Below are 17145 nucleotides of genomic sequence, written 5' to 3'. Positions count from 1 at the left end.
TTTCCAAACAAAGGAACTTTGCTATCTTACTTGCATGGCAAAATGCGAACAACATCGTTCTGCTTGTAACTCTCAATGCAGACAGCACAATGATCAAAGTCTGGGTCTGTTTCCTAAAATGAATAGAATGAAAATTCAAGTCAAGAGTTGAAGCTGTGACAAATGTCAAAGTAGTTGTGACTAGTACATGAACTGCATTGTGCCAAGGGGCTGTTACTAAGACACAAAACCAATGACTGGGTTATTATATTCCAACATGACTTGAGAAAGAAAAGCATTTTGTCTATACAAAACTCATTTGGAGCTGGCAAAGGATAATCTGAAATATAAGCTAAGGCCTAAGATGATTCTATTGTTCAATGAAATTATTATACAATACAGTGGCAATTTTCCTAGATTTTCTTTTCAACTTCCAACTGGGAGCTAAAACTTTTATTTTATTCAGGGTTTTTTTTTGTTTGTTTGTTTTGGCAGGATAAAAAAATCCTGTGATTCACTTTTATAGCCAGAATTATCACAGTTTACTCACTGCAGAGTAGTCCCACATTTGTGTCTGCTCCCCACTTGCAGAATTATCATCATTCTTATCCAGATATGAATATGAGGAATTAGAAATTTCAACTGAAAATGGGGTGATCTCATTTGAATGCAGATGTGGCATCAGCAATACATATTTAAAGTGTTTGGGCCTGTGACACAAAAGAGGCTGTGTCTCCTCTCAGTTCATTGCACTTTTTGATGCCAACAAGCTACAAGCAAGACACCAAGTCAGGGACCACAGGAAGACCAAGGCACTCTTGTCAGCACCAGGCAGGGCTGCACACACAAAATCCCAATGACTGCTTTGAGAAAGGACAGGTTTTTCCTACTCTGTTCCCCTCCATGTGCTGCCTGCACTGCAACCTACATATCACTTGCCAGTTTGGAACTTATGTCAAGACAACAGTGTCTTTTAACACAGAAAAGTTCTCCTTACCTACATGTTTTCTATATCCATAGAAAGGATTTAGAGCAATGGGCTGTCTTGAAATAACACTACATAGAAAAGGAGGAAGCCACAGAAAGACAGTTTTTCTGCCTTCTCTCTGGAAGCAAATTTTCCTATCACTTCCTAATCTTCCACTGTGGGTAGTGTTGATAAGAAAGATAAAAAGGAATCACAATACAAAGGTCCAAGGAAATAATCTTTTAAAAATCAAATCATAGCCAGAATTCCCTTATCTTTTCTTTATACAACTTACATATGGAATGACTCTAAGCTTACAGAATTCCACCCAAACAATACTAGCCCTGTGTACTCATGCCAGCACATCCTCCCAGCCAGCCAGCACACAAAACCACCCTCAGTCACAGCTGCCAGATGGAGTGCAAGTAGTACTTCAGCAAGAAAAAATTATTTGAAAGGCACAGACTTACAGCATACTACTACAAACTATTGTGTCACAAGACAAAGTCAGCCTCCGACAAGGAAGGCAAAAATTAAGCAGGATGGTCAAGTTTATCATGTCAAAATCTTATTATTATACCTTATCACCTTTCTTTACTGTCCTGGTTGTCAATTTACCAATGGCTTTCTTGGCAGCATCTCCAAGACGACGCTAATAAAGTGACAAAAAAGAGAACACAAATTAACCCTGTTAAACAAGCTTCATTAGTGTCCTTTATAATGACTTATTTGGGCTCAATAATACCATTGCAATACACACTGTGGCAGCAGGCCAACACATAAGGCAAATGCATACACAGCAAAGCACAGAGATTTGTTAAGAAGGTAAAAAACTCAACAGTTGAATCCCCAAAGGCACTCCATAAGCACAGGCATAAATCTCAGGGGTTGCACAGAAGTCTAGAGAAGTGATCCAACATTTGTGTGCAAAATCAAACCCAGGTTGCAGGATAAAAGCTGAAGGAACGTGCCCTCCTGATGATTTCTGTTATATTCTGTTCATATTGGGCTTTATTCAGCGTGCTGTAATATACTGCTTGTTCTCTTAAGCTTGAATTATTTTTATATTTCCCCCTGAGCAGGCTGATTTTATTCTGAGATGGAAGAGATACTCTCAGTGTAACCTAGTTTCTCTCCTGCTATTATCTGAAGCCACCAGGACCTCATAAAAGAAAAAATATATGGGTCATGAAATCCAAATAAGCCAGTACAGACTTAAATAAAGCTGAAATTGATAGTGGTTTGAAGATAACCTCAATCTGAATGCAGAGGCCAAGCTATTTTTTAGCTGCTTACACTGCTTTGTGACCACCACTGTCAGATGGAAGGAACCATTTCTGCAACTCAAGTGCTGATTCTGATGGAGGTGCCCAGTTCCCAGCCAACAGAGAACTGTGTGCCAGCTGCTGCCTGGGATCCCAGAGTGTGGCATCACAGAATCACAGACTATTCTGGGTTGGAAGGGACCCACAAGGATCATTGAGTCCAACTCTTAAGTGAATGGCCCTCACAGGGGATCCAACCCATGACCTTGGCATTATTACAGCCAAGTTTTAACCAACTGAGCTAATTTCGAAGGGAACAAAGATCCTGTTGCCTTCCTTCATGAACAGGAGACATCAGACTTGGTTTTCACTGACTGGAAAAGGGGAAGTCGATGTATTTCTGCCTTCCCCTCCATCCTGCACTAAGTATCCTGCATGTGAAAGGGCTGCTGCTCCTCAGCACACAAACTGCAGCACCGCCCAACAGAACCTCCCACGCAGCCTGCAACAAATGTGTGTGGCGTTTGTGCCCACCTATAAAGCTGAAAATCAAATCCTTCACAGGTGTGCCCCCTGCATCACACATTTCCCTTCATACAGACTGAAATGGAAATTGCTTTTGTTTGAGAAACACGATCTCAGAAGTCTACCACAAGCAACAGTACCACTTATTCTAAAACTGCATAAGCACTTTTTTTTCCTTGTGGTTTTCACAGAACAGCAGCTCTTATTTGAAATTTTTTAGAGCACGGATTTGAAAAAATCAGATACTCAGTCCCAGCTACTGAACTACATCCACACAGGAAATGCAGCATCAGAAACAGAGCTGGGATGGGGATATTATAGGCTTCCCAAAGTCAGAAATCTCACCCCAACTTCAATATGTGAGAAATTGGTCAATTTAAGCAAATCTAAATTACATGCCCTGAACAAGCATATTGGCCTGAGTACTTAAGGACACAGCACACACTGGCTCACTGCTGGAGTTGATAACCACTGCATAACCAAAAGTGTGATTACTAAGAGAGGAATGAGGCTGAAAAGGTGTTTATCTTAAATGCTCAACACCAACCAAGTAATTGTGGGCAATATTTATATTTGTTCTACTGGATGTGATTGTATATGCACTACAAGAAATCTTAAGAGAGATTATTTCCTATTGGAAGTGTAATATTCCAGCAGAACTCTTCCAATATATTCACATTCTCTTAGGTAAATAAATTTGCTAAATAGTAAGTTTCGTCTCTTCCATTTCCAATTTTAACAAACACTCTTCTATGCTAATGCTGGAAATGCTCAGGATTTGCTGTTTTGCTGCGTTGGGGCACAGGCACATGGCATATAAACCCCAGAACTGTGTGAATGGAAAAGGCCACTACCACATGCAAAAGAGTTTCACACCTCTGGTGGAAATGAGCAAGAGCAATGATGTGAAATACCCCTATCTACCTGTGCTATCTACAAAACAGAGCATGTTTTTGATGGTTTTGATAAAAAAAGAATTAGCAATACATGCCTTGACATAACTTAAAAACAAGATCACAGCCTAAACCAAGTTATTTCATCACTAACAGTACAGCCTTTGTGAAAGCTCTCAAAGCTCTTTAAAAATAAGCTGTAGCTGTCGCCACCTGCTTATTAAAGTTTAATAAGCTCAGCTTTTTAAACCACATAAAATTTTCATCAAGTTTCTCCCGACCTTTGTAAAAATCTAAAGAAAGAAAAAAGGTCATAAGAGCTCTTTCCCCATGGAGCAACTGTTTTGAAACGTGGACATTTGGAAGAGGCCTAGAGCCATGTAGGGGATGGAGAAGGCACAATTCAGTATTCCACAGACATTCATTAAGTTACAGTTATATTTAAACTTTCACCATCCCAAGGGACCACACTAAGTACCGGCTACAGTGTGGTCATTTAAGAATGACATCCTTAGGAAAACCTACAGGGACCTGCAGCATCAGACACTATTTATGGCAACTGAAAAGGAAATCCTGTGCCACAGGATTGTAAGTTTGCATTTGTTTCAGGTCTGACAGAACCCCAACCCCTCAGAGTGAGGTGCTGTGTGCCAGCCACAGCCTGGGGAAAGGGGGGACAGTGACCAGAGGTCAGCAGCTTTCTAAGTTGGCCTTGACAGAGAGACACAGCAGAGAGAGCACAGTGGATTTCCCAAGGTTTACTGACCCTTCTCAATAAAAGCCAAGGCAGACTATGGAGACAGTGGGTCATTAAGTCCACACTAGTAAAACATTTACTTCTAAAGTTTAACCATATTTGAGTTGACAACATGATTTAGTCAAGACCTCTGAGTATGGTCAGACATAACTCAGTCCTTAAATTCAGAGTTGAAAAGTAAGAAAGGCATAAATGACAAAATGTTAGTTAAAATATATGACCAGGAGAATCAGGCACTTCAACCCAAGTGTGATCATAAATAAAGCTGAAAGTAACACAGATCACTAAGCAGCTCTACACCTTAGTTTTCTTACCCTAACATTCATGACAGATTATAGTTTGGAAATACTTTAATACAACTTCTGAATTACCTTAACTATTACTGAAGGCATCCTTAAGAGCACAGATAGAATTGATAACACTGGCTCTGTGTTCCCCTGCACTACACAAGTTCATTCACAATTTAACTTTCCTCCCCACTCCCAACACACACACAGTATGTACTACTCAGCCAACACAGAATCCATCCTACTCTTGGACTTACACTCACCAAAACCCAAATATTTAGTTTCAGTTCTAGTCCTTCCTGTCATGTAAGAAGATCTTATACTGGTGCTTCTCAGGATGAAAACACTTTGCCTTGTCTGGCAAAATGCTCTGCCTTGGCACAAAGAGGTTCTGAACACCAGTTTGATGGACATTCCTTAGAAACTGCCTCTTTTCTATTAAATTCTGTATACAGAAATATCACCTCCAAACTTAGGGAAAAAAGGAGATGACTTACCTGATTTCTGTCACGTGCACTTGTGTACCTGATCTTCTGGATGAAGTAAAATATTAACCATGCTGAAGAAATTATCATCAAAACAATGAATGATATTGACACAAAGACTAGAGAGCCCCGACTGAAGTTTTTCGGAGGAACACGGGACCCCACTGCTATTCCCATCAGGACAGAGATATTCTTGTCCAAGTAACTCATGATCTCCTTAACCTTTGATTCTGTAATCATCACAGCAACAATATCTCCAGTTCCTATAAAAAAAGGGAAAAATATTTAATTTACATTTAAAATCAACATGGCAAGCTACTCACAAGACTTTTCAAATGCAAAGCCATTTGAGAACTCATGAGATTTTAATCTAAACCATCTGTGGCACATGGAACATGCTACTGGGCACTCCACTCATGGCTTGTCCTTTAAGCCCAGATTTTCAAATTAGGGTATTAACATGCAAACTGTCTGCAGCTCCACACAAGTAACAGATCTCTGCTGGTTACACAGCACTTCCCACACTGTAATTACTGTGTGCAGCCTCAACTCGCTCTCAAAAGTACATTTGTTCCAGACTTGAAGCCAAGGATACCTAAACAGGCAACTCTCAGAAAAACATTTAGAAGATGGGTGAGAATAGGGAGAATGTTGCTGGAGTGGTCTCAGCACATGCAGAGCTGTGGATGTTGCTGTGGAGAGTTATGCAAGTTCCTCTGTGTGCTTATGTGGCTGCAAAGTAAAACAGAAATGAAAAAACTTGGCAGAAATTTGAGCGCTGATTTTATCTCCCATACAAAGACACGCTTGGTAAGATCACAAAGAGCCCGTCAGCCTCATCAGCTCCATTTTGAATGTGTAGCCCATCTGTTTGCACAGTGTCTTGCTTCTAGACTACTTCCTGTCCTAAAGGGGAAATTATTGGTACAAGGATAACAAGAGAACCACAAGAGAGAATCAGAGAAGAGCAACGAGGCTGCAGAAGGGACTGGAGCACAAGTGCTGTGGGGAGAGGCTGAGGGAGCTGGGGGTGTTCAGCCTGGAGAAGAGGAGGCTCAGAGGTGACCTCAGCACTGTCTGGAACTCCCTGAAGGGAAGTTCTGGCCAGGTGGGAGTTGGTCTCTTCTCCCAGGCACTCAGCAATAGGACAAGGGGGCACGATGGGCTCAAGCTCTGCCAGGGGAAATTGAAGTTGGAGAGCAGAAAAAAATTCTTTGCAGAGAGAGTGCTCAGGCATTGGAATGGGCTGCCCAGAGAGGGGGTGGATTCACCTTCCCTGGAGGTTTTTAAGGTGAGATTGGCCGTGGCACTGAGTGCCATGATCTGGTAAAGGGCCTGGAGTTGGACCAAGGGTTGGACTTGATGATCTCGGAGGTCTTTTCCAACCCAATCCATTCTATGATTCTATGACTTGCTGGTAAAGAACAAAATCACCTGTACAGCAGAGACAGCCTATGTTTTAAAGCAATTAACGAAACAGAGAACCTTGAACTCAGAGTAATTCTGATCCAAGTTCAAAAAAAGGTAAGGTTTAGAAAAACCAAAGCCAGAAAGAAAAAATCCTTACGAGTGTCATTCATCCAGATTTATTTGCTTCCTATACTAAAAGCCCTTTCAAGACCTATTTTCCAAATTCTTGCAAAGTCTGCTCTCACATTCCCTCAGAGAGGAGCTGGGGAAGGCAAGCAACTTCAGAACCAACACTCTGGATTTAGAGTGGATTTACTGTCACAGTAGGTTTTCTGTAACTTAGAGAACATGAGGTCCTATTTTAACACAAGGCATTTGCTCAAAGTCTTTTAATCAAAAACTAATTTTTAAGAGGCTTCTGCATCCACAAAATGATGTGCCAGAGCCAAAAGAGCAGCATTTTTGAAACCCATGGCACAGTAACTCAGCTACATAATTTTCCAAAGTGGGGACTTATAGAGTTGTGCAACAGTGTTAAATGTTATCTCATGACTCCGTCCCTTCACTGTGCCAAGCAGTAACTTCTACAGTCACCATCATCAGTTTTCAGAGGAAGTTCACTAATGTTGGTGTTGTGGATTCTGGTGACAGAACTACTCAAAAGAATCAAAGCTGATCTCAGAAATTCAGATCTGCACAATAATTGAAGACATTCCACAGCCCTCAAACTGCTTTCCTGAAGACATTTCAAGCTTGCTTTATTTAAAATTGAACTGGCGAAGATATTCAGGCCTCATTCTACAAACATGGGTCTAAGTAGGAAAAGAAAGTTCAGTGTTTCCTTCTGAATATTTTTAAAACAGGTGTCACAGTAACTCAAAAGCTTTGAATAACAACCAAACCCCAACACAGTTTCTGGGTACAACATATTTAATCTCTAGTACGGCACAGGTTCACACAGGATCAGCTTTAGTCCAGCTCTCCACAGACACTTCAGTACCAAGTCTGCTTTCATATAAAGTAAAAAAAATATTCAACAGGCAGCAAAACTCAGAAGAAAAATCCACCACTTGCTTTATTTTCATGGAAATCTACTCAGATTCCCAGTTGGGAAGACAGTCCCTGCCCAGACTTGCAGCACAGTTTTACAGGAAAAGAGACACCTTTCCTCCAAGACTCTGAATGTACATACAGCCTGCCGTGCTCCTGCAACGCCAAATCCCTGCAGCTCTGACAGTGCAGGATCAGCCAAGAGCACATAATTTACACTGCTTGATATTCCCCAGACTTCACTTCTGTTCTCCACATCTGGTTCAGACAGTGAGGAAAAGCAGGGAAGGCTGTGGGGGGACTGTATTCCCCAGAGCATGTTCTGCTACACTTCCCTGTAGGAATTTATTTGCACTAAGAAATTATGTTAGTATCAAAATATCAGGCAGAAGCACTCCATGTAATAATATTCTAACATGATTTATAGTTATCTGCAAAGCAAAGATGACTAAGATCTTCTGATACTAGTGCAGCTCTATCTGAATCCAAAGTTGAAGCCTCTACCTATTTCCCCTGCCCAGGGAATGTGACAAAGCTGACAATCTGTCACGCGTTTTATGTAAAGCCCAGCACAATGGGAACCTCTGGCATCACTGCAAAGCGATTTGCATTCCAAATGACTCAACTGGGAACAGCCAAAGTGCTACTGCTGCTTCTGACCTCGCAAAAGCCAAGGAGAACTGCAGAAAAGAAAAATAAATTGTGCCTGTTTAACATACTGAAGCTCAGTGGAAACTGGGACTTGGTTCATCCGTATTTTTGTCAGGGGCATCACCCTAAATAATTTTAGCAAGAGCTCCCTCTTTGAGAACAATCGGGGGCAGGAGGAGACAGTGACTCATTTATTTTGAGCACCTTGAAACCTTGTATTTCTGAGACTTTAGCAAAAAAGAATCCTCAGGTGAAGACAGAAAGACTAAGAGTGTTTGTGAAACTTAGAATATGGTCTTACCACATCATCTTAGGAAAAGCAATACTGTCCTCAGCCAAGAACAGTGTCCAGAGAAAAGAAGCTGGAACGCCAACTAAAGCCTATGAACTGCACACTGAGCCACAGATGACAAGCTAGGACAGACGGTAGGCACAAGATAAATATTGATGCCTGTAAATATAAATCATTTAATTGCTATCATCCAAGCCCAGGCAGCTCTTTCCAGCTTGCAATTTTACCATATGCATGTTTAATTAGGATAGTTATACAACTGTGTGTATGAAAAGGGATGAAGTTGTGATTAATCATTAAATCTCTGCAATGTTACATTGTGAGAGGAGAAAAGAACTTCAAAACTGAGAAGACCCTAAAAACAGGAATATGGGAAAAACAGCAACACCCAGAAGTTTCCTACAGAGTCCCCAAGGAAACTGCTTTGCTTTCTCACTAACCTGTCCATATCCCATAGCAATGTTAAAAGAGCATGTTTAGAAAGGCAACAGAGAGTCATCTCAAAGAAACATTTCTAGTCTCACCACAAGCAAATATATGTGGTAGTTTTGTTGTTTTGTTTTTCTTTTTGGTGATTCTTGACTACCAAATGTTTGTCTGAAACTGAAATGATGGACAACAATGTCCAGGACACCAAGCTGAAGACAGGCACGGCTCCAAGAGCAGACTCCAAACAGCTCCCATCCAACTACAGCCCTTGGGAGATCATGGGGAATGGCAGCCAGGCCAAACACAACTGTCAAAACAGGAGGAGTTTTTATTTTCCCTTGAGATGTGAACAGTGCAAGCAGCTGTTTGGTCAATGCTGGGGAGAGGGATAGGTGCGAGGATTCCTCCTGGGCTATGAGTAACCTGGCACTGAAGTGCTGCCACTGCTGCAATTCCTGAATCACCTTCTGCAGATCAGAGACTATTCTGAGCTGGAAGGGACCCACAAGGATGGACCATGGAGTCCAACTCTTAAGTCAGTGGCCCACACAGGGGATTGAACCCATGACCTTGGCATTATTACAACCAAGTTTTAACCAGCTGAGCCAGTCTCAGGGTAACCTTGTTGCATATGGGCAGGGCAAAACCTTAGCAGGAAAGTGTTGGACCACCTGTAAGAGGCACTGAGCTATTTTGATTTTTTGTAACAAGGTTTATAGGGAACTGAGAATTAAGCCACATACTCCTACCAAAGGTCAGCAGGTTGCTAATGGCTGATATTTTCAGCTAAAGTCCTTGTAATTTCCTAAGTCTCTGACAGAGGCTGCTGATGCTGCAAACACACCATGAAGAGATAAACTGTGCTCATCTCATACTTGCGAAAGAATATTGTTCTCTCTTTAAATAGCAAAGAACATTTAATTGTAACTGAACCCTTTCATCACTTCTTTCTGAACAATTTAAACTTAAAGCACATTTATGTGGATAATTCTGTCCGTGGAAATTTTAGAGTAGTTCTTTAAGAAATGCAAACAAATTCTGCATTTCCTGGTAAAAGTAAAGAATGGCACAGATGGTCACTTGTAGGCTGGAACCAGGGCATGATTCAGACACTGAAATGCCACTGCCTATGTGACTGCAACAATTGGAACATCATTATGAGAATGTAATTGGAAATAAAACTGCCCATCTTCACAAACCAGACTTCCCTACTCTTCTATTAAAATCCTATAACTCTGTGCTAAGTGTTTCTGAACACATTATATCAGAAATAAAGAGCCAGCAACAGTGCCCAGGAAAGGGATCAGCCCTATTACTGTCAGCAACAAATCTCTTGGAGTAACACTAAAGAACAGTGAAACCACTTCAACAGAGTCTGGGAGCCCACAAAACAACAACAAAAAAACCAGGAAAGCACAAATGAAGTGCTATGGTTATATATGAAATTTTAAGAGTTCTGTGACAACACCAGAAAACATCTGAGCTGCAAGAGAACAGAGGTGGAAGGAAGAAAGGATTATCCCTACAAGGGAAGAGTCTTAGCCACAGAGGATATAATCCATGGAATCTGTAAAATGAAGGAAAAGGAAAAGGCACACTGAGCTGTATGTAGAGCTGTGCTGATAGAAAAAGTGGGTTTGGGGAACAGAGTTTTAAATAAAAATGACACAGCACTAAACAGCAGGGGGGAAACCCACAAATTTATCAGATACCTTAACATTTTAGTCTGATGCAAAATAAATAAATTCCTTCTGAGGAATAACTCTTACATTCTAAAAGTGGCTTATGGAAAAGCAGACACCAAGAGGAAGAGTCTTGGCACGTGTACAAAGTGATTAAAACAGGTCTAGCTGCACATATTTTTATTTTGATCTAATCAGAAAGCAAACAGGAGCACATCCAAGCTGTCAGCACATGAGCAATGTCAAGAGGAGAATATGTTATTTGAGATGTCCCAAACCAAATACTTCCAGAAACAGAATAAAATCATAGTATTTGACAGGTATTTAGCTCTAAACAAGGCAAGAATTTAATGCCAAGAATATAAATTAATTTTAAAATGAGACTTGATAGAATTTTAAAACATTTGTCTTCCTGCTGCCTTTACAATACTGAAAATGTTGAATTCTTCTCTATATGTAAACATTTACTTTAGGATGCCTCTTTTATGTAGTATCAGACACTAGGACAGATTTTATGAGAAAAATCCATGAGAAAAATCCTAAAGGACAGTATATGAAACTGTCACCCAAAAGTCAGGCATTCCCAGGATGCATCTATTAAATACAACTAGTGGAACAACTCACTATCCCCACAACACCGAGCAGTTATTTGCAAAATCACTCACTGATTACACAAACACTTATTACAAAAGCCTCTTTGCTTCATAAACTCACACAAAACAACCCCCCCCCCAAAGCTGCTGAGGTTAAAACTCCAATTCTGCCTACCTAAGAGGACAAAGAAGTAGGTAGTTCAAGTTCAGTGAGGAATGAGCTTCTGTGAATTGCAACTGTCAATGTCTGTCTGAAGAACACTCAAAACTCTCTGTAGCCAAACCAGCTTCAAGAGATTCCACCCTGCCAGGCTAAGAGGGGGCCCTGCTCTGTGCCCTCTGAACATGATTGCACACACTTCAGTGTTTCCCAAATGTCTCACACTGCTGTACTGTGAAGAGATGTGATGGATGATCACAAAGTCCTGCTCCTTTAAGAAAAGCAGGCATATGATTAGAAAACCAGAAACAGCAAGAGCAGTTTTCCAAAGATGGGTGTGACACAATTAACCTCAAACCAAATATTAAAGTTTAATCAGATTCTTGCTGTCTTAGCCTGTAGCCCATTAAATTATTTCCTTAAGTGATAAATAATAAACTTACAAGCCCATGCTCCTTTGTTAAACAAGAAGCAATGCCTCAGTGTGATGTTCTTGCTGTAGTTTTGATAAGCTCTACACTGTGACCAAGAGCTACATCACAAAATCAGCTGAGGAAACTGTTGGGCTGTATTTAGATGACAACTCCTGACACATTATTTCATAACCCAGTTGCTCTAGTCTGACACTCAGAGAGATGTTTCCTAAGGAGAAATTTGCATACAATCAAAACAGGTAGTCACAGCTAAATCCTGATTCATTCACAACTCCCAGAGCTGCTGATCCACGTGAGATGTGGAGTTACACCCCTGGATCTCCTCGGGCTGGACAAGGTCGGGCTGTCTCTGCTACACCCAACATTCCCACTCCAGAAACCAACACTCAGTCTCCCAAAGATCCCACAGCAACAGCAAGGACAAGAGAGGTGTTGGGCTTTGGCTTCTCTGCAGGACATTTCCTCTCCATCAGCCTCACCCAGAGATCTCTATCCCAAGTCATAGAATTGATTGGGTTGGAAAAGACCTCTGAGATCATCAAGCCCAACCCTTGGTCCAACTCCAGGCCCTTTACCAGATCATGGCACTCAGTGCCACGGCCAATCTCAGTTTGAAAACCTCCAGGGTGGGGAATCCATCCCCTCTCTGGGCAGCCCATTCCAATCCCTGAGCACTCTCTCTGCAAAGAATTTTTTTCTGCTCTCCAACTTCAATTTCCCCTGGCAGAGCTTGAGCCTGTGCCCCCTTGTCCTATTGCTGAGTGCCTGGGAGAAGAGACCAACCCCCACCTGGCCAGAACTTCCCTTCAGGTAGTTCTAGACAGTGCTGAGGTCATCTCTGAGCCTCCTCTTCTCCAGGCTAAACACCCCCAGCTCCCTCAGCCTCTCCCCACAGCACTTGTGCTCCAGTCAAATGTCAAATGACACCAAGCACTGTTAGAAAAATTAAGATCCTCTATTAAGCCACAAGATGCACAAAACACCCCTTCTATAAGTGTCCCACAAGTTCCTGAATCTCTGTCCCATCTTTGTACTTTAAAGCAAAAATGTGCTACTTTAGCACTTCTGATGGGCAGCAAGAGGACAGACCCACGGCTGGGCTGAGAAGGGGGAGAATTTACACATGCCTGGAATCAGAACTGCAGAGAGTTCAGATGGAATGGTAAGGACAGTGGGTTCAGGGGATTGGGGTTCATTGTGCTCCTCCTTCAAACTATCTTGGTTCCTATCACATATTCCCTTTCTGTGGAAGGAACTTCATCTCCTGGGCATTACATTGGTCTATATTTTTTAATACATGTGACCTTTTGGGTTCTTTACACTAAGGAAAACCAAGCCTCGATAAGGGACAAGCAGACAGATGTTGCAATGATTTTACAGATATTTCACAGTCATTTATCTCTCAGCAAAGCTTTTTTGCATCTACTTGCACTACAGTTTTATTTGTTTTTAAAGGAAACGGATGCTCCACCTAAATAATGCCAGAAAAATATAAAAAGCTTGGCAGAAAAAATATCACTTTATCATCCCCTTTCTCAAACTCTGCAGTTTTTTTTCTTTTATTCACATACTTTTACAAGGCATTTAACCATGTTTTACAGCAAGTAAACTGCACTTGCAGTCCTATTTAAGGAATACTTGTACTGTTAAGGTTTTAGTATGCTAACAAAATAGACCAACTTTTATATATAAATCTTAAACAAATGCAAATTAATAAAAAGCTTAAGGATCACTTAAAGTTTTGACTAGGGAAATGGTTTAATCTTAATACATTGCACAGTACTGAAAAAAGGATCCTCATCTCAGTTTCACAGACTCCTGAAATATGCAAGTCTATCTTCAAAAGGTATTTCTGCTAATTGGCAAACAACCTTTTTTCACATTTCTTTACTTTCTATACCTCTGAACAACGTCCAGAACCTGATACACTGTACCAATTTTGATTAATCAATAATGTTAACGCACTGTAGACCTTACTGGTCCATTCATCAATGTAAGACTCACTTGGATTTGGGTAATTTTAAGTCTCTTGCATTCTGTATTGTGACCAGTTGCTGGTAGGTGGCTTTCATTTTGCTTTTTCTGGATAGCAGTTTATATTCCCACTAATAGAGGGTGGAGCTAAAAAACCCAAGATCTCTAAGAAGGGCAATAATCTGTCATGCTCATGTATTTTCTTCTATAGACAGACAACTTCTGCACAGATCTATCAACCTGGACATGGACAGTCACTCCAAACAATTTCAGCAGAGCACAAAAGAGAAATGGCAAGAGAGCTTTGCCCAAGGACACTACAAAATATTTTGAGAGCTTTATAAATAGCATATTCATAGATTAAAATCATAAATTTGGTTCTACTGAGTCCATAGATATGAGGAATTGCTCTGCTGACGGAGCTCAGACTTTGGATAAGAAGAAGAATGTAATTACTTACAGCCACTAACAGTCCCGTGGGCCTTTTCACAGTCACAGAACTAATTACCCTTTCAGCTGGCTGAGTTAAAATGAGCCTGACTGCTGTTACTGCAGTTGTGGATGAGGCATGTATGACACAGAAACACGGGTAAGGTGTTCTGCAAGGCACTGAGGCTGTGATGCCTCTGTCAGGGGGTTTCCCTGGCTTGTCTTGAAGAACCATAGAATCAGTTGGGTTGGAAGAGACCTCTGAGATCATCAAGTCCAACCATTAATCCAACCCCACTTTGCTTACCAGATCATGGCACTCAGTGCCACGTCCAGTCTCACCTTAAAAACCTCCAGGGATGGTGAATCCACCCCCTCTCTGGGCAGCCCAATCCAATGCCTGAGCACTCTCTCTGCAAAGAATTTCTTCCTGATATCCAACCTAAACCTCCCCTGGCAGAGCTTGAGCCTCTGCCCTCTTGTCCTACTGTTGGCTGCCTGAGAGAAGAGGCAAGTGCTTCCTTATCGTCCAGAATCTGTGCATCAAACACACTCCTCTCCATATCTCTCTGAGTGTCAGACACCTCTATCTACTGTGTGACAGATTTTCCTGATTGATAAACCTCCAAGAAATGTAGTGGGAAACAGGATGAATGATGATGCTGTTGACACTTATTTTCCATACTCTCAATTAGCAAACATAAACAAAATATGATCAAATATGTGTAAACTATGGTTAGACTATTAATTGTTTTACCTTTTTTAAAGCTTCTACTTTAATGACTCATCTCTTTCCTTTTCACTAATATTCCAGGGTAAATTAAATTTTAATAACAATATTGTAATACATAATAAAATTATTTTGAGCTGTGGATTAAAGGTAGGTCTCTGTAATTCAGGTAAAGTTTTGCAGTGGATTTGGTACAGAGCTAAAATATTCATCAGCACACATTTGTGTAAAATAATCTGCAGTGCATCCTGCCAGAGCTTTCACACATCAGTTCAGCTCAGGGTTACATAAAGAGGCATTTGTGAGAAAGGCAAGCAGCAGAGTTGGGGATGTGCTGCTCCCAGGGACAGTGACACAACAGAGGGCAGTGACATTTCGACTGCTGCATCTCTGCAGTTTCCTGTCCCCACTCCGAATTAGGGCAAGGATGTGGAATAGCCATTAGATGGCAACAACTCCAAATCGCTTCCTGTCCCTCCTGCCTCTGACCCACTGACCTAAAATAATCCACAGTCAGTTTTACACAGTTCAAAGCAAGTACAGACCTTGCCTCCCATACTGGTGTGCTTCTAAAGTGAATAGAGGGCCATGAAAAATCCTCTCCTTGAAAGGAACCTGTTTCTGGAAGCCCCTGTTGGATGACATTCCCACAGTGTCCCTGCAGGAATGTCACCTGTACACACCACAGAGCAGAAACACCTTTCTACAGGAAATTAAGGCATTGTTTCTTTAGAAGAGCCAAGATTGATCCTGATGAGACACCTGCAGCTTGTTCTAAGATCTCAAAAGATTTCCTTGTATCAGATAAACCCTCTAACAACAGTATTAAATTAGAAGTTGTTTATATACCCTCAGGAAATTTCTTAGGTGGTGATAAACAGCAGTTATTGGAATCCAGCAACTTAATTTTGACACTGTCTTCTATATATGTGTTTCTCCTTTTCTGTCTATATTTGTTCCATAAATTCTGAGTATGAAATTTGAACTTTAGAGGTTTCTTTGGCTTATATTCTTTTCTATAAATACAAATAAAAATCTAGATTTTAATAGAGAAATTCAATACCACAGAATCATAGAATGGTTTGAGTTGCAAGGAACCTTAATGATCATCTGGCTCCACCCTCCTCAAATTTAACTATTTTGTACATGACAGGACTGCCTCCACCACACATGAACAAAAAAGGAATTAAAATGCTCTTTAACAACCTGCATTTCCTTCCTATTCCTATAACTGCTTATAAAGGAGACAGCTACTACATATTTGCTCCACCACACGGCTCTTTTCTGCATTAGACAGTCTCAGTTTTGCTTTAACAGAAGTAGCAGCAAAACCACTCATAAAACTGCCTTCCTGCCACTGACATCATAGTCTAACACAGCCTATGCTGGAAAAGACATCCTTTGCTTAGGCTGACAGAAGATATCTACAGGAGGAGTGTGTAAAATAAGTTGCAAATAATGTTAACAGAAATACAGGTATTTAAAAAAAGTTCACCAATTCCTTAAGGTCAGTACCTACTTTAAAACTCAGCATGAAGACAAAGGGGCAGGGATGTACTGGACTGTCAAACAGGAAAAAGCAACTTCTGATAGTGGCAGCAGAAACTGTTCATTTGCCACAGTGATGACAGACTGATCCCAGAGTGACAGTTGTTATCCAGCCACCAGAAGGAATTTCTATTCTGCTAAATAATATCCTGAGTATGAGCGGATTTCCGTAAGAATAAAATTTTCAAATGTGTGTTCAAGCATAAAATTGCTTGGATAAAATATTAATCCTCCAGGTGAGAACTGCTTCCTAAGCTGTTTTCATAGGGAATCACCTCTCTGCAGGTGGGCAACATATGAAAATCTATGCAATATACTATTTATTTTTACCACAGACACTGTCTAAGCAGGTGATTGGAATTCATGCAAATATCCAAATGGAAAGCTTGCAGTTCAGAGGGTGCTTGATGAGCAGCTCCCTCTTTTATCTCTGCCTCACCAGGAAGACAGAATATTTCTAAGGCTTGATGTGCAGCAGCAGTACAAACTACCTGAAGGGAAGTTCCGGCCAGGTGGGGGCTGGTCTCTTCTCCCAGGCACTCAGCAATAGGACAAGGGGGCACGGGCTCAAGCTCTGCCAGGGCAAATTGAAGTTGGAGAGCAGA

At 41.1% G+C, this 17145-nt stretch overlaps 1 protein-coding gene across 2 annotated transcripts in view; it reads right to left on the bottom strand.

The window, feature by feature from the left end:
• The window catches only part of RNF130 (ring finger protein 130), a 44203-nt gene that overhangs the window by 12943 nt on the left and 14115 nt on the right, over positions 1 to 17145 (bottom strand). For both annotated transcript variants that reach the window (XM_071570586.1, XM_071570587.1), the window contains exons 3-5: positions 5171 to 5421; positions 1527 to 1598; positions 31 to 113 (exon numbers count right to left, since the gene is read on the bottom strand). In XM_071570586.1, coding sequence (XP_071426687.1) covers positions 31 to 113; positions 1527 to 1598; positions 5171 to 5421 — 406 coding nt within the window. The remainder of the gene's footprint in view (positions 1 to 30; positions 114 to 1526; positions 1599 to 5170; positions 5422 to 17145) is intronic.

The sequence above is a fragment of the Pithys albifrons genome, chromosome 15 (assembly GCF_047495875.1).
Source record: "Pithys albifrons albifrons isolate INPA30051 chromosome 15, PitAlb_v1, whole genome shotgun sequence".
Taxonomy (NCBI): domain Eukaryota; kingdom Metazoa; phylum Chordata; class Aves; order Passeriformes; family Thamnophilidae; genus Pithys; species Pithys albifrons.
The sequence above is the reverse complement of the archived record's forward strand: the minus strand, read 5'-3'. Positions and strand labels throughout refer to the sequence as shown.